Source organism: Camelus ferus, chromosome 21 (genome assembly GCF_009834535.1).
Source record: "Camelus ferus isolate YT-003-E chromosome 21, BCGSAC_Cfer_1.0, whole genome shotgun sequence".
In the NCBI taxonomy this organism is placed as follows: domain Eukaryota; kingdom Metazoa; phylum Chordata; class Mammalia; order Artiodactyla; family Camelidae; genus Camelus; species Camelus ferus.
The window spans coordinates 13,312,544-13,330,732 of record NC_045716.1 but is presented as its reverse complement, the minus strand read 5'-3'; the positions used below and the strand labels follow the sequence as shown (position 1 = coordinate 13,330,732).

The window sequence follows — 18,189 nt, the reverse complement described above, 5'->3', positions numbered from 1 at the left end:
TATATAAATTTCCAACCCAAGGACTCACTCTATCTCTCAGTTCTTAAAAATCAACTCAGGTCTCCAACATGGTGTTGGGAGTGCGACCTCTACCAAGAAGTAAGTCTGAAGTGTGGAGAGACAACCCATTTAGGTTATATCACAGACCTGGTACATTTTGACTTTTTAGGAGTGTCCTTTCCCCACCTGGGCTTTACCATCCCCCATCTTATGGCATCAGGTTGGGTTTGCTCACCCTACCTGTACATTAGGTGAATAACGAATGCAGACAGAAGGGTACTCAGTCAAGGACAGCCCTCTCCTGCCTTCCTCTTCCCTGCCCCTTGTCCTGTCTCCCTGTATCCTACGACAGGGTCAGGGACCCGATGCAGTCAGGATCATTACTCACTGGATTTTGTGGACCTGAGAGCAGAAGTCAAATATATCCACAGCACTTTCCAAGGCATGTGTGACCTCATCAGGTGCCTTTTCCCCAGGGAAACCAAAGACACAGAGGAAGGAGCAGCCCTGTGAGGGAGAGAGTCAGCAAACACTGCTGCTGGACAGTCAGCTTTAAACGGGACCAGTTAGAAGGCCCAGTGGAAGGTGAGCAACAATTTTCACTTTCTGAGACAAATTTCATCATGATTTCTCTCACACCAATTTAATTTTAGTAAACTTCATGTAACTTGTAGTGTATCATGAGCAGTAGGGTTTGAACCCGAGAAGGGCTTGTTTGGCTCCAGACACGTGGGTTGTACTGAGCTTATCTGTATTCACCCTCCTGTCTGCTCTGCCTGCGGCCAAGGTCTTAGGCTGCAAGATACTAAGTTTAAGAAGCAGCTCGGGTAGTGGAAAAATCACCAGCTCTGGAATCAGAAAATCTCAGGCTACTTCACAAGTGTAGAAACTTGCACAAGGCAATTATACTCTATCAACTGCAGCTTATCAACCTGAAAATGGGTATAACTTAGACTTCCTGAAGTTTGGCTACTAAAAGGATTAACATTATACATCTATATGTCTATACATATAACTTATAAACTCTGCAGTTCTTTTCAGATATTATTATTATTCATTATTCTCGGGGATAAAGGCTTAAGCTGGAGGTGGTTTTTCTTTGCATAAAGCTAACTCTTTCGGGTAGAGATTAAACACTAAAGCTTGGCACTTTTACTATCAGTCACTTTAAAAATGACCTCAGTCAGATGCCATTTTCTGTAAGAAAAGGGCAAAATAAATTAAAGCCAATGGGTTAAAAATTTGAGCCTATATATGTTATATCCTGATGAAATGCAAAAGAACAGCAAAACGCCTCAATTTCCTCAACCCTCTCTGAAAAGAAAGTGACCAAGTGTCATATCCTAATTGGCCCTGGGCTCTGTGGTGACATGAGGGGGAAGCCCTGATTCCAGGTCTGCGAAGAGACAGAGGGCAGCCCTTTGGGGCACCATTGGGTCTGCTTTGCCTGGAAATCTGACCTGCAGGTGTGGCCAGGTGAGTATCTGACTCGCTCTGGCAGTGAGGCCAGCCGCTCTCATCTGCTGAGTGCTGACTGTGAACGAGGCATCGCAACAAGTGCTTCACACATAAATGTTTTAAAACCTCCAGCAATCATTTGAGGCAAATACTGTCCCTATTTAAATATCCCTATTATGATTCATGAATAATCCAAGTCTCAGAGAAGTTCAATGACTTGCTAAGGTCACACAGCTGGGAATTGTTGGACCCAAGAATTGTCCCTCCATGAACTGCCTGGAGTGTCTGCAAGACACTAAAGACTGTTCCCTTAGGTTCTGTGCTCTTTTCTGATGAGACTCGTGGATGAATATGGAAGACGGTACTGGAGCACACTGGGCTGGAGGTCCCCACTCCCTCAGAACAATAAATGCTTATTGAGTGAATGAGTGTGGGGCAGTAATTAAGAGCAGAGAGATACAAAAACACCTGAGATGGGGAACCAAGTCTCACTAACACTTCTGTGATAATTTATCACATCACTTTTCTCTGAACTGATTAAGAGCAGATTGAGAACACCGGAAGCCAGAGGGGAACCCCCGCCCCCCTGCTCCGACCCCAAGTTCCCATGACACTGATAGGGGAACTGGGAGTATAGATATAGCAGGTGGGGATTAAAAGAAATTACAGCTTCAGAGGTATGACGATTACTAGAAACCTGACCTAAAATCTCTGGGAGTTTCATTATACACTGGATTGAAGATATATGTGTAGTGAAAGCTCGCTGGGCATAGTGGTTAAGAGCACAGACTAGGAAGGCAGACTACCTGGGTTTGAATCCCAGCCCACCACTGACTGAGCAAAACTTAATCTCATCCTGTCTCAGTAGCCTTAGCTCTACCTCAACATCCTCATCTGTAAAATGGGGACAACAACAGTACCTACCTCTCAGAGTAGTCATGGGGAAAAATGAGTAATACACGTGAAGTGTTAAGAACAATGCCTGGCACTTATGTTCCGTATCCACCATGTAAGCCGTTATTGTAACTACAAATAAAGACTGACAGTTCCAGGTTGAAGGTGCCTATTCCCTCCCTCTCCCAAGTGTCAGTGGACGTGAATGCTAACCTTAAATTATTGGTAGGTCCCCACACTGTTAGTTCACATTTACCTTGTCAAACATGAAGACTTTGTTGATTTGGCCTCGGAAGACCCTCAGGACAGAGTTAATGTGCACACAAGCATCCTGGATGGCTGAGCCTATGACTTCTGCTTTGTCTTGGTCCTTAAACATCAGGTTTACAAACATAATCGTCACCGGGCGAAGCTCAGACAAATAACCCCGAAGCTGTTTGTCATCAATCTGCAGAGTAGAGGGATGCTTTCCTTAACACAGGTCCTCAGAGGTGGATCTTTCCTTCCCACATCACCCCCACACCCCAAATATCACTAAGAGGGAAGTAGCCTTTTGAGATTCTCTAGTGAAGCTGAAGTTATCAGAAGTTGGGAGGTACGACACAGTAGAGCCACCTGAAAGCCAAACAGATCGAAATGGAATGGACTCTCAAAATCTCTTCCAAAGGGCACTTGTGCACTTGCTAATTTTGGGCCAGCCGCCACTCCCTTGCCCCAACTGCCAGCTCCCTCATGCCAATATAAGCCATCACAATAAAAGAAAAGACTACTGTTCCTTTTGGCTCTCTTACAATTTAACAATAAGAACAGCCAGGCTATGTAATTCAACCTTATGTTTTCAGAGCCAGGTCCCTTCCGGAATATTTTCATATTCTATCCAACTTTATCCTCAAATGAAATAAAATCAGCATTATTATCCCCATTTTACTAACTAGATGACTGAGGCATGGAGAAATAACACCATTTTCCCAAGTCCCATGGTATTCTTAGCAAACCATTGGTTTGGTTGTTCTTGGCAAACAAGAACGCAAATCTAGACTTCTTGTCCAGCAGTCCCTTGACAACACTGCCCTGCCTCTCTGGGGTGGTATATTTCACTCAGCTCCCCTCTTCCCTCCAAGTCTATCCACAGCAGGCACAGAAAAATGAAAGGAAAGGAGAGTGTTCCCAAATCATCCCTGCCTATATCACCAGGCCTGAATTTTGTTAAATTAAGTACGTAGCAAACCAATGGGGGAGAATCGTTGCAATTTTTTTCTCCCCCAGATAGCACAAAAGTGTCAGATTCTCCACTGACAAGATGAAACACATCTTCTAGATGAAAGAAGAAATTGTGTATAGAGAATCTTGCAACCATGCTTCTTAACTGGCTGGGATAGTTAGTCCTGGTTTCATGTAATTTTAGTCTTTTCATAGAAGATGATGTAATAATTTCTAACTAACCAATGTAATAATTTTCTTTGATTTTTCAAATGAATTTCTTAAATAAGTAATTGATATTAAACATAAATCATTAAATATTAAATACGTTAAAATAATTAATCAATTAATTAATTTAAAACTATTCTATCAGGCCACGTGTTCTCAGTTTTGGCTTAGAAAGTACAACCATGGTATCTCTAAGGATCTCTGTTCTTTAGGTGCAAGGGCAGACCTTGGGAAAGCTGTAAAAGATTTGTCTTTTGCCTCCTTTCAGCCCCCTTAGCTGTATTTCTTCACCCGGTGTTCATCATTCCTACCCACAATTTTCACAGTGACTCACGGAGTCTCTCTTGCGTCCCATTCCTGTGGACCTCGCTCTCAGGTGGCTACAACTGAAGACGCATAATGTGTTATAGCCCTTGAAGGGAGGGGAAGAGGTGTGGCTCTCTGGAGCTTCAAAACTCTTGAAGAGTCGAACAACTGCAGGTACCAGAGGTAGTGTTTCTAAACTGGGCTGAAGGCAGAGGGGTGCATTCTGATAGCTCCTCAACCCACGCTGCGAAGGCAGCTGCCCACTGATCAGGCTGCTCCTTCAAAGATTTCCTCCGGGACACAACTGCATTTTGATGGGATTAAGGATTAAAACAGGCATATATTAGGGGAGTGTATAGCATGTGCAAAAAATGCAGGGTTCCAGGGAACAGGGTTCAAATCCATTTCTTACTTTACAACCTCAGGAAAGTTCCTGGTGTCCTTCTGGGTCTCAGTTTTCTCATATATAAAGGATGAAGGATTGTGCAGATATAAAGGGTATATCTACCAAGGATTGTGAAGAATAAATACATGAAACAGCAGAATGTCTGGCATATATACAGTGAGTGCTAAGAAACAGTTATAATTTGCAAGGATTAAAGCATTTGAGAGAGCCGAGATCTAAGCCTAGATCTAAAAAGGGGAAACTTTGGGGGCTTGGAGGTAGTTCTGAGAGTTCTAATTATCTGTATTCACTCTCAAAGCTTAAGATTTAATTAATGCAAATGACTTAAAGAAACATTGTACCAATGCTTATTCACTTGATGTCTTTCTGCTATGCAGCATGTAGAAAGGGTAACCATATATTTTTATATGCTTGTGATGGTTTCAGTTTGCCCAGCTGTATAAGGCAACACAGCTCTGGTTTATGCCTATTGTTACAGTGTAATTATGAATAATGCCCCCTTTAACTCTTAAAAGTATCCTGATTTATGGTTTAAAAAAAACAAGTATCCTGATTTAAACAAATTTTTTTGTCACCTACACATGGTGTATGTCAGCCCCACCTCTTTTTATTTCAATAAAACATTTTACAAGCTACTGGCTTTCTTGATCTTAACACCTGTCCAAGATCCCTGACAGCCCCAAAGGCAATAGATTAAGTTACAAAGATACCTGCTTCAATATGCTTTCCATCACATACTTTTGTAGGGACAGCTCCAGTTCCGGATCCGACTCCAACATGCATGCAAGTCTCAGGAGGTCTGAGAGGGCAGAAGGAAGGGAAGGCTTAGAAAGGGAAGCCTGGCTCTGCAGTGCTACAGAGAGAAGACACGCCCAGCCCCCACTCCCTTGGGCAGTGGTCTTCACCGTTCAGTCAGGAAACCCTGGGATACCCAGTGGCCAAATAGGACCAAGGGATATCCAATGAGAAGTTCCTAGAAGTTTCAGGTTTCCCAAAATTCGGTTGCATGTAGCTCAAAACCCTGCTCTCACTGTCATCACACTTCAGAACTTAAGGAGGTTTTCATCTCTATACTTGAACTAAAAGTATTGCCACAGGTGATGGGAAGGGACAGATAAGGGGATGACAACAGAGGACAATGGTGACAGAATGCAGGGGAGGATAGAGTTGAAAGAACAGCAGGAGGAAGATTCAGGAGACTGGCTTCTGATCCCAGGTTTATACCCACTCACAGTGTAACCCTGGACCTGTCACTTCATTGCCCTGATTGGCTCCTATTTCCTCATCTGGGAAAAAAGCACCGGGGTTTCATTATCTCTACAGTTCTCTTCACTATAATGGTTGATAGTTCCATACTCTAGTATAGACTGATAGGAGGTGGTAAGAATGAGCTTGAAGAAATCAAAAAATAAGGGAGAAAGAAATGATGATATGCTTTCAGCAGAGAATGGAATAATGATAATGTTAAAAAAAATTAGATGAAAAGTAAAAAAGGAGTCTGCAAGGGATGTAAATTAAGAAGCACATTTAATTTTAAAGTGTTTATTGAATATATTCCAAACCTAGTATATTTAAAAAGCCATGCTAGGCACTCCATGGGGATAAAAAAGTGATTAGAGACTTCAGCTTTTTCCTGGAAGCACTTATTTATGGACATTCAACTATAATATGTATGGAAAAGTTAAATAGAAAAAACTCAGGCCAAATGGGCTAAGAGATTATAAAGACCAGAGAGATTCAGAGGAAGCAGTGGTCTAGCCAAACTGGTTTAATCAGAAAAGGGTTCACAGGAGAACTAGGAATTTAACTGAATCTTGAATGACTAATGGCTTTTTACTAGAAGGACTGAGGAGGGCATGCCTAGCAGAGGGAACCAAGTAGGTCAAAGTCAAGAATGAGCAGAGTATGTTAAAGAACTAGAGAAGACTCCAGCCTGGCTGGAATCCCATGTGAGAACTGGAGATTAAGAAGAAATGACAGTGAGCAGAATGTGGAGAGAGGCAAAGAGTTCAGGAAAAGAGCAGGCATTGTAAAGGCCTGGGCCATGATGGTGGCAATGGGTATGGAGACAAATAATACAGAAGTTGGCTGGTCTTTTTGTTTCTAGGACCTGAGAGTAGCTTCTAAATCTTTGGAATTTCCCAGGTCATAGGATTGTCTCTGCTATTCATGGTGGGCCCTTTGGATCACATCTGAATTTATGCTAATGAGATGACTCAGGAAAGAGGCTGATCTTTCTGGAAAGACCAAGCATGTGCTAAGAGGGCTGGGGCTTTGAGCCAAGTGATAAGAGCCTGACCTCCAGACTTCTGAGGAGGGGAAGGGGGCTGGAGATTTCAATGATCCAATCAACACGCCTACTTAATAAAACTCCAATAAAAACTCTGGACTCCCAAAGCTTGGGTGAGGTTCCCTGGTTGGTAATCATACCTTGATGTGCAGGGAGAGTGGTGTGTCCTAAGGATACAGAAGTTTTATGTTCCCAAACATGAACCCTCTCCCAGACCTCACCCTATGTGTCTTTTTATTGCTGGTCCTAATTTGTATCCTTTACAATAAAACCATAATCATAAACATAGCACTTCCCTGAACACCATGTGTCATTATAGTGAATTATTGAACATGAGGGCATTGTGGGAACCCTTGGATATGTAGCCAGTTGGTCAGAAGTGCAGGTGGCCTGGTGATCCCAGAATTTGTGGCTGGTGTCTGAAGTAAGGGGAATCTTGTGAAGGACTCCACCTGTCTGCACTAACCCCAGGTAGTTAGCACCAGAACTGCAGTGTGGTATTGTGCTCCAAATAAGGCCTGAAGAAGCCCTTTGTTGAAGGCACCATTAAGATCCAGGAGATGGGATGGGGTACAGCTCGAGGAGTGTCAGTAGATTTTCTCCATGTTTGGTGCTTTAGGGTTCTCGTTCTTTCCTGGTCAATTTTCCTACAGTTCCCCTCAGCCTCCCTCCCACTCCATTACCCACTGCAGTTTTGTAAAACTACAGTCTACTATTTGTGATGTTCAAAATACTCAGGACCTATACATAAATGATGAGAAAGAATGTTTCAAAGATGTTTCTGAAGTTTCTAGTTTGGATGAAGATAAGTAGAGAAAGATAAGTAGCATAGAATTTAGACATTATTGAAATAAATTTCTAGGCCCAAGATGGAGCTGCTCCCTGCCCTGGGTGCTATGTCAGCAAACCAAGATCTAGATAACTTTAGTGTCCCTGTAAATGCTCTGTTTAACCAGAAATGCAACAGTTCAGCCAGCCAATCCCCAAAGGCCAAGCCAACTCTGGGCCTTCTCACCCCAAACAAGGTTGACCATGAGGTCCCAGTCAGTCAGATGTTTTCTATTTGTCTCTTCTTTGTTCTTTTTCTTTATCCTGTAAAATCTTCTTGCCTTAGGTTTGCTTTTATTACCTAAAGCGTCTTCTTTAATAATTTTTTTAACAACATGTTAAGGTTGGAGTGCCTGTTTGACATCCAGTAAAGATGGCAGTTTTTTATGAGTCTAGAATTTAGAACCAAAGTCTGGCCTGAATTCTGGCAGTTAAGGCTGGGACTTGGGTGAGGCAAGCAACTTGCAAGACCTTGAAAGCTGTGTTGCCTTAAATTTCATTCTCTGGGTTCCTGTTTCCTTCGGTAAATTGACGGTCATTAGTGACCTCGACATAAACAGTCTCAGTAGACGGGAAGAGAAGTGGACAGAAGCTAGATGTCAGAAGTTCAAGCCTGACAAGTTAGGGGAACACATCCCCCACCCCCAACCCAGGAGCAGGAAGTCAGTGCTTACTGGGTGAATAAATAAGTGAGAGGCTAGAAGAAGCAGCACGGACAGATTACTCTTCTAAGAGTAATGGTGGTGAAGGTTAGGATGAAAGAGCAGGGTTCACAGGATTTTTAGTTTTTCCTTTCACGATGAGGGAAATTTGCAGATGTTTGGAAGATGAAGGAAAGGGGTCACTGCCAACGGAGAGGAAAAGGAGGGTTGTACCTAGAATGGCTGTTGTGGCGAATGGGAAGGGGGTCCCCTTTATGTGCTCCTGAGCTGTACTCAGGAGACCAGCCATTTGTAACAGAGCCCTTGGCATTGGTACGAGACCCTAATGACCACTGGTAGAAGCAAAGGCTCTTATCCATGGAGGGTACTTACTTTTGTGGTTACCAGAAGGATAATAATCCATGAAAGTCATACACTTTGTGAAAAATTCATCAAAGTTAAATGTAGAGGGTGGTTTTAAGAAATTAACCTAAGTGGAAAAAAAAAAAAAAAGAGAGAAGTTTTTGGTTTTTCTGAGGGCTGTGTGATCCTTTGAATGTAATTTCTCAGCAGAAAGGGCAGGGAGTATGCTTTTGAATATCCAGGACATGATAAACAGAGATTGGCATAGTTAAATAATGAAGATCTTTCATTTCGTGTGATTACATTAAAAATCTCTCCAATTAGTTGTTAAGATCTCAATCTTCAGTATATACAGAGAGAGCCATTCCAGGGCTAACCTGTATAATCTTCTTCTAGTACTCTTAGAACATCTTCTTTTTTCCTTTGTAACATTTTAATTAAAATAAAAGTTGGTTAAACTGTACACCATTTCTTTCTTATAAGTGTAAAAAGACAAAGGGGGCTGATGCCCAAAAGGATATTAGGAGCATCACCAATACATCACCAATAATAAGATTCACATCAAGATCATGAACCCCATCATGTGATACACAGATAATAGTACAACCTCATTTCTGTGATATTCTTGCCTCCAAAAATGGATAAACTTAGTTCAGTCAAGAGAAAATACCAGGCAAAGCCAAATGAAGGGACACTCACCAAAATAACTGATTAACACTCTTCTTAAGTGTCGAGGTCATAAAAGACATGAAAAAACTGAAGAACTCTTGTTACAGATTGCAGGAGACTAAGTAAAAATTTTAAAATGCAATGTGAGATCAGGATAGAATCCTGGAATACTTCACTGAGGACATTATTGGGAAAACTGGTGAAATTCAAATAAGGCCTTGAATTAGAGTGAATAGTGTTGTACTAATGTTAATTTTCTGGTTTTGACTATTGCACTCTGGATATGAAAAATGTTAATATTTGGGGAAGTTGGGTAAGGGGTATATGGAAACACTGTATTATGTCTGAACTTTCCTGTGAATCTAAAATTAATTTAAAAATGAAAACAATCTTGAGGGGGGAATAGCTCAGTGGGAGAGTGCATGCCTAGCATACATGAGGTCCTGGGTTCAATCCCCAGCACTTCCATTAAAATAAATATACAAGCCCAATTATCTCCCTTCAACAAAATTCAAAAATAAAAATAAATTTTAAATTTTTAAAAAATGTTAAGAAGTTTTAAAGGAATGATAGAAGAAAATTGGAAACCGGACAATGCTGCCAGCCAGCTAGGTCAAGTAGTCGGGGATTGAATGACTCAAAGAGCGAGTGGCTATGAGGGATGTAGCCTGATGCATAGTGCATGGTGTGGGGGTGCCTCTCATCTTTGCTCCCAACTACATGGATTCGCCATCTTTTCTTTCCATCTGCCAAGCATTCCCGTTCCTGGTTCAGCTGGCAGCACAGCTCTCCTCCTCTTTCTCTAGTTGGCTATCTCCCAAGGACCCAGTTCTGCTTATAGTCAATCTTCGGCTTAACCACAGTGTTTTCTACTAGGCAAGGCCATGGGGAAAGTCTGTCTTCCCTCATTAACCTTTGCTGCCCCCGCTCACCTCCAATCCTCCCTCGCCCTGAGTTAGGAGGGTGTGGAGTAGAGCACGTGAGGGCCAAAGGCAGCCCTCAAAACGGCAACCGTCTGCTCCGGGGGAACAGCCAGGAGACTTTTCCTTTCATTAAGCAAGGGCACTAGTCCCTCCGGAGGCCTCCATACCAAATTCCACACCCTTAATCACCTCAGAGAAGCCTGACCACTTCCTCTTGAACGCACCAGCCTCGCTCCTCCCAGAGGCGGCGTCCTGGACCAATACGGTGTAAACCTAACCCAGCCGGACCGCATCCCAGTCTCCGGCCCAGCACCCTCCTGACAGCAGCCTCCCCAGTGGCTTTTCTGAGGCGGCCCAGGGCACAGACTGGCGGAACTCTCCGCCAGTGGCCGCATCACGACCTACCTTCACTGCTCTCTGATCTGGAATCCTCTCAATTTCAATCATGCTCCTGTCGCACAGCTGCCAGCAGTTTGGTGACAGGATGACGTCATTCATCTGCGCCATGTTCTGTGCGAGGCGCACGTCATCCACCGCCTGCCCAGTCACCAGAAAGTAGTTTCGAGATTCGTCTCCAAAGACCAACATGGTGATGTGGCCGGCGGCCAGTCCTGGTGAGAAGGCAAGCGGTGAGTGCACGAGAAGGTCTGGCTTATTCCCCAGCAGCGTGGGTTCCTTGAAAAATCAGAACTTGAGCATCTCAGCAAAATCTAGTTTCTAAAATTTCAGGAGACTTCAAAGAATGCCTCTTCTGGGAAAGCTCCTCCCAAAGCTAGAAAGTTTCTACCTTTCGGCGACATTTAGCTCCCTAGATGGCCCTATTGGCCCCCAAAGTTATTTTACCTTTTCTTCGATTTATGTATACTTAAGGGCAATGGAGGACAACTTTAATAATTCTTATTTGGGAAGGATTTGCATCTTATCAGAGACTGAGGTTTTAGCTAAAAAGAACCCCTTAGGGTGGAATTTCACGCAAAAGCCAGAGAAGAAAAGGCGGGGGAGAGGCTCGGGCATTTTGACGGTCAAGTATCCTATCCCAACAATGTTGGGAGCTGAAGGTTTTTGTACCGAAGCAACAGAAGACAGAATGGTGTAAAACAGAACATGTGTATGAAATGTATGTATAAATGAACTATATGTGACACACAGTTCTTTTAAGTGACTATAATTAACATAATCAAAGTTTGTTTTTAAACTTTTCTCTCCACCGTGCTGATTTGTCAAGGCTGACTTGCCCTGATATATGCATGTGGCTTGTTTCCCCTCTGAAGCACACTGATGCTTAGGGTTTTTAAAAGAAAGGTACTGGCACCAGTTTTCTAACAGCCAGTCAGCATGCACTTTTAAATGGTCTCCATCACTTTCAAGAAGGATGAACACATCAACTCTCTGGGGTGTTAACTTGGAAAAAATACCCAGTATTATAACAACTTGGATTTTTTTTCCAACAGAAGATTTAACATATTTGGAAATTCTGAATAACCTAAAGAAAACAGAGAAACAGTTAATTGGATAACCTCTGATCTTTTCATCACCTCTGATACTCGAGAATTCTAAGTTTACAAAGTTTAGGCAGGAGCTAACACCAAAGGCACCAGCTGTGACTCATTTACACCTCTCAGCATCTCATTCTCCACCTGTGAAATGGACCCCGGGATGCCTATACTTCAGGACTGTGGTGAAGGGGAAATGAGACGGTGTGTGTAATGTCTGCAACACAATATGCACAATCTGGGAATCTGTGTGATGGTTATGATATGTGTGAATTTAGGAAGCTCTCTATTACATGGTGCTGTGCTGTAGGCTGACCCTTTAAGCGTTTCTGGCACATAATTCTTATGAAGTGAGGGATAACCAGCCTCACGACATTGCTGAATCTACGTACTCACAAGCTACTCCCTGTTGTGCTTAATGATACACACCATTGACAGCAGCAAGACCTAATAATAATAACAGCAATAGTCATGATAAAGACTATTTTGTGGAGGGGTTACTGTGTGCCAGGTAGTATACTAACCACTTAAATTTACTTTTTCTAAGAGCCTATGAAGTAGATACTAGGATTTAGCTCAAATTCTCTTTTTTTCAATGGAGGTACTGGGGATTGAACCCAGGACCTCATGCATGCACACTCTACCACTGAGCTATACCCTTCCCCTACCCCCCTGAATTCTCTTAACTGGCAAGTGAAGGAACCGAAACTCACATTCTGGTTAGCCTAATTCCAAAGCTCAAGACATGAAGGTGGGTCTGAGGTACCACATTCCACTGTTTCCTCTTTAGGAGAGAGATGCCTCAGGAGTCAGGTCCCATATCCAGACTGCTGTAGCATCTCTTCCTTCACAAAAGCTTACCTATCTTGACTCGTACATCCAGATCTTCTTCAGACTCCTGGGTCTCAAACAATCCATGGATCTCCAGGCTACATTTAATTACCACAGTGATAATATTTTTCAGTTGCCTCCTCTCCACCTTCCACAGGGCTAGCAATGCATCACCTTGAAGAGACAGACACACCAGGGGCTCCTGACCTGCCCTGGGGAATCAGTCTATTTTGTATGAAATCTGTGCAGAAACTTACTCTTCAAACATCCCTCCATCCTGTGTGCTGGCCACTGCTCTCCCTGAGGTGCTTCCTCTGTCAGAGGACAGGCATCTCGGCACTCCTTTCTTACCCCTGCCGTCTCAGAAAGCCCCCGTACCTGCAAATTTTAAGATGTCTCCTCCAAAAATCAACACTTCTGAGAGAAAAAAAAAAAAAAAGAAAAGAAGGTAAAATCAATTGCTGGTTTGTTACTTATTTTTTTTAATTATATAAGTTTCAGGTGTACAGTGTCACTTTTCTGGATGTCTTATTTTAATTCTTATTTTTTGTTGACGTGTAGTCGAGTTACAGTATTAGTGTCAGATATACAGAGAAGTGATTCAGTTATACATACATATATATTTCTCATTTCTTAAAGCTAATAAAAAGAATTCAGCAGATCAAGAGGAACAATTCAGAAAATAGACTTATAATAAAGCTGTCATCTCAGACAAGTCACTTAAACCCATTTAAGTCTGTTTCCTCAATTGTAAAATGAACAGTGAACTAGGTTATGTACGTGCTCTGTTTCTGTGAATGGGAAAAGACAGGAGAGAAGCAGGTGGGATTTCTGATGAGGCCTGAGGACAGCTACCCTACTCCCATGATAGTGGAATGTTCTTTACTGATCAGAGTATGTTATGAGCGGGGGCTTCAGTGAGCATGGGTGAGTGGATGAGTGACAGGACTCCATGAGAACTGAAAATCAGAAAATTGGAAAACTACAACTATGGTCAACCTGGGTTTTGTTTGTCACCAACTTGCATTTAGTTTATTTAGGCTTTATGGCATAAATGGACATTTTTTCCCTCTTATTTTTGCATCATTGCAAATTTGTTGAGCACTGTTCTGCTGAGTGCAATGCAAAAAGGAATTAGATGCAGTTTCTGCTTTTAACGAGGATTAAAATTTTGTGTAGTAGGCGATATTAAGATATTACCAGGGAACTCACAGCCTGATAATAGACTAGACCTAGAATTTACCTTAATAGAGTGGAAAGAATCCTTTTTTCATGGATAGTTTCAAATTGATAATGCAAACAAGATGGTAGGTAGAGGTTGAAAAGGAGACCAAAGTTTTCAGTTGGCAGTTAAGTGCTTCAGAATCCATTATTAGGACACAAATTACTGATATGTTAATTATAAATCACTCATCTATTCATACAATATTCTCTTCTTTTAAAAGTGTTCTCTTAGTGACTACATTTGAATTATACTGATGCTCGCTTTCTTGACTTACTGAATACAACTCAAAGTATTACTATTACAGTTTTATTTTTAATTAAAAAATACTTTATTGGTAAACAATGCTAACTATTATCTGATAATGCAGGGTTGCCACAAATTTTCAATTTGTAAAAACTGCACTATCTGGGAAGCACAATAAAGCAAACTGCAATAAAATGAGGTACACCTGTATATAAAAATATATATAGACTCCCCAGCAGCCCGGGAGACATTACCATACTGAGTGATTCAGCTAGTGGGGAGGGTATAGCTCAAGTGGTAGAGCACATGCTTAGCATGCAGGAGGTCCTGGGTTCAATCCCCGAATTACCTCCCCCCCATAAAAAAATTTTAAAAAATGAAATCAAGTAACTAATAAAAAGAATTGCAACTTTGTTCTTTCATCACATTTCATATCCATTTTTTGTTTGTTTTCCTTTGTTTTTTGCTCTGTTTTTTTTTAACACCTTTATTGTATAATTCCTGTACAGTAAACTACACGTATTTCAGATGTACAATTTGATGAATTTTGATAGATGTATACACCTATGAAACCACCACCACAATCAAGACAGCTAACATTTCCACCTCTCCCCAGGAGGTACAAATTTTGAACTCCTGATTTATCCCTTTCCACCCCCTTTACCGCCTGGTAACCGTAAGCTTCTTTATATTGGTGAGTCTGTTTCTCTTTTGAATTACAGCTCTTTGAAAAGTAGTCTCTGATTCAGTCTTGTAATGAATGCAAAACTAATCCCTCAAATAGTCTGTATTAGGGAGGTTTGATTACCTTCCTTCACTTGTACTGTATTTCCAAAAAGACTGCTGCCATACACATTGCATGGGGAACATGAGTGTTAAGCAGCAGTACTCTATCAGATTATAATGGACAAATACAGAAAAACAGTGAACTGGAATATGCATAAGCCAGAAAGCTCTGGGGACACTTACTCTCCACTATTGCACTTATGTAGTGGTTGAGGATCTCCACCAACTGCTCAGCCCCTCGGTCCATGTACATGGCTGTGCTGAACTTCTCAGTCATTGCAGTAAAACCTGGAACAAATATGCAGCTAGTTTCCGTGGGTGCTTGGAGGAACCAAACAGCTAAGAGACGAGGACCACACTGGCAAGCAGCGGGACTCCACTTTTAAGAACTGGCTGGATTTCTTTTTAATGATCTTTGTGACTGGTCAAGTGTCAGAGATGGGGCCTCTTCTATCTGCGTTTATTATTTTAGGGGTCAAGGAAAGGCACCAGATACCTTTTCCCTCCAAATTTCTCAACTTAGTACAGGGATGACTGCAGTTTCTTTAACTGGGTACAGAACTTCTAGTTCATGGTAATGAAAACACACAAAATTCAAAGACTTCTGAAGAGGTGGCAAGTTTGCTGTCTCCAGAGAGACCGTTTCCTGAGGTCAGTTTTACCTGGGGGGGTGTGGGGCTTGGGAGTGTTGAGTCAGTAAAGTTGGGACAGGGACACTGAAGCCTGAAGTTCTAGGCCTGGGACTCGGGCATCTTAAAGATTTGCCCATGACTGGACATGCTGGGTAAGGGAAGACGAGAGCCAGGTCCACAGGTTATCCCTGCTCCCTCCTGTTTTCTCAGTAGGAACATCTGCGGGAACAGCACAACACCTCAAAAATGCCACCCCCACTCTGCCATCAAGCTCTGCATGTGGTTCCAACGTGAGCCTGTCGTTCACCCACGTTAAACATCCCTTGTGCGCTTGCCTGAAATATCAACAAACATCAAGACGCCATCAAAATAATCCACAGACGGTCGCTCTGGAGAGAAGTCTCCATAGACAATGAGGTCCGGTAAATGCGCTGCTATTTTGACGATGGCTCGGTCCTGTGACGCTTCTCTTCGAGTGTTCATGCTCAAGGCAAATGTTCAGGCTTTTATGGTCACAGCACACAGTCCCCAAATAGACCTTCTAAAAAGCAAAGCTGAGAATGGAGGCAATCTGACTTATATCCAGGCACTCACTTTCCTATTTCTTTTTCTCCATTTGCCTTGTCTCACCTGTGGACTACTTATTTGAGTGACTGAGTGGTGAAAATGGGTGGGCTGTTGAGTTATACTTCAAAAGGGTCAGTTTTCTATACAGAGGAGAACCCCTCGCACTCCAGGCCTCCACCCCTGAACAGCTGTTATATCAATGAGCACCCCTACAAACAGCATGGGGGGGAAGGGGGTAGCTGAACAGGTCCATCCATTTGCACGAAGAGCCTCTCAGGGTGCTAGTGCTGTGGTAGAGGGGCCCACGGCACTAATTCCTCAGACCAGGCCCCTTTTCCTTCTCTCCTCATGTTTCCTCCTTCCCTCCCCCTCTATTGACATCTCATCTTTTCTCTCCTTTTTGAAAATTAAAAAAGTATAAATGTAAATTTATGTGTGAATATTTATGTAAAGGTGAGTAGCAAAGTGGAGTATTATATATAAGTAAGAGAGTAAGGGAATTAGGATCTAGTTCTAAAGAAAGAGAGGGAAAGAATTCAAGTGTGTGTATGTGTGTGTGTGTGTGTGTGTGTGGAAGGCTTTAAACTGTAAGTGGAATGTTGGAATTTTAATTTGTTACGTAGTTCATTTTGAGAAAACTAGGATTTACTAAGGCCTTTAGCTGCTGGAGCTAATGAGACACTCATGCCTGAATGTTGTCAAGACCATGCTCTACCACCCTGAACAGGAGTAGCATCTTGATTATTTTCAGAGCAATCCAAGTACCTGGAATAGGTGACAGAATTAAAAACAAAAAAGGGGGAACTGATACTCACCAACAGGGAGGAACTGGTTAGTAATTTCAACCAGACACAGGTCATGTTGGGGTACATGAGAGAATTAGAAGGAAAAAGTGAGATGATGAACATATCTTAGACTTCAGGGAAGCTTTTTTTTTTTTAAATCAGGGAAAACAGTATATTGGTATAGTTAACAAACTTTAAAATGGATAGAAACTTCTAAAAATGGGCACTAAATATTAGGTTTCATATAACCTTTAAAAGGAAAACCTTGGTAAACTCAAATATTAAGAAGCGAACAAAAGGTAGAAAGAAAAGCATATAACTAAGGTTAAAAAAAAGAGTATCATTAAACCACAGCATATGCCAGGAACAGACAATAGGTATCAAGTACATCCAATAAATAATTTCAGATAGTGAGTTTGATAAGCGGTATATGAACTTCTAAGAAGGATGAATGCCCAGAATGAGCTGAGACGTAGGAAAAATGTTGAAGTTAAGAAAACCTGGAGGGAGTTTTAGACTTTATTGAAAGCAAGGTAATTTAGATGAACAAGGATGAAGCTTGACTATGATGTAATACACAGCTCTTCTTTTGTTTCTACCTTCTCCACTATGGAGAACTGAAAATACGACAAATATTGGTAAGAAAGAATTGAAGTCCGTGCTAAGAAAGTAGTGAAAAAGCCATTTAAATTCAAGTAGCTATCCCCAGATAACCTACATCCACTGAAATATATAGAAAGAACTCACAGATGTGATATCAGTAATCTCAAAAAATAATGGAGAATGAGAAATGGGCTAGAAAACTAGGGACAGGTATATTCTCTTCTGAATTTCAAAAGATGAGCCTACATGTGGATTCCAGAAGACACAGTCTGGTAAACATGATGAATCAGTCTATATAAGCTAGATTTTGCTTCATTAACAAATATCTCCAGCAGGGGGAGGATATAACTCAGTAGTAGAGTGTGCATTAGGTCCCAGGTTCAATCTTAGTACCTCCATTAAAAATAAGTAAATAAAATAAAACTTAATTATCTCCCCCCACAAAGGGAAAAAAAAACCCAAAATAGCTCCAACATCTCAGTGTCTTGAAATAATAAAGGCCTATTTTTGTTCATTTCTTGCTCATGCTACATGTTCATTGTAGGTTGGCTGAGGCCCTACTCCACTGTTGCCTTGACTTTGGGACCCAGGCTGGGATATTCTGGTTGCCAAGGCACTGGGAAAAGGGGGCAGACTCATTCTTTTTTTTTTTTTTTTTTTTTTTTTGTATAAAAAAAAATTTATTTTACAATGTCATATTTTTTAAACTGAAGTATAGGTGATGTACAATATTACATGTTATAGGTATACAATATAGTAATTCATAATTTTTAGAGGTTATACTCCATTTATAGTTATAAAATATTGGCTATATTCCC

The 18,189-nt window shown here is 41.7% G+C and overlaps 1 protein-coding gene across 1 annotated transcript in view; it reads right to left on the bottom strand.

Annotated features, from left to right (window-relative positions):
* The window catches only part of ADCY10 (adenylate cyclase 10), a 66,605-nt gene extending 50,706 nt beyond the window's left edge, over nt 1-15,899 (bottom strand). The window contains exons 1-9 of the mRNA XM_006193970.3: nt 15,752-15,899; nt 14,968-15,072; nt 12,909-12,947; nt 12,561-12,704; nt 10,612-10,817; nt 8,645-8,741; nt 5,203-5,291; nt 2,609-2,800; nt 389-507 (exon numbers count right to left, since the gene is read on the bottom strand). Coding sequence (XP_006194032.2) covers nt 389-507; nt 2,609-2,800; nt 5,203-5,291; nt 8,645-8,741; nt 10,612-10,817; nt 12,561-12,704; nt 12,909-12,947; nt 14,968-15,072; nt 15,752-15,899 — 1,139 coding nt within the window. The remainder of the gene's footprint in view (nt 1-388; nt 508-2,608; nt 2,801-5,202; nt 5,292-8,644; nt 8,742-10,611; nt 10,818-12,560; nt 12,705-12,908; nt 12,948-14,967; nt 15,073-15,751) is intronic.
* Between the last annotated feature and the right edge of the window lie 2,290 nt (nt 15,900-18,189).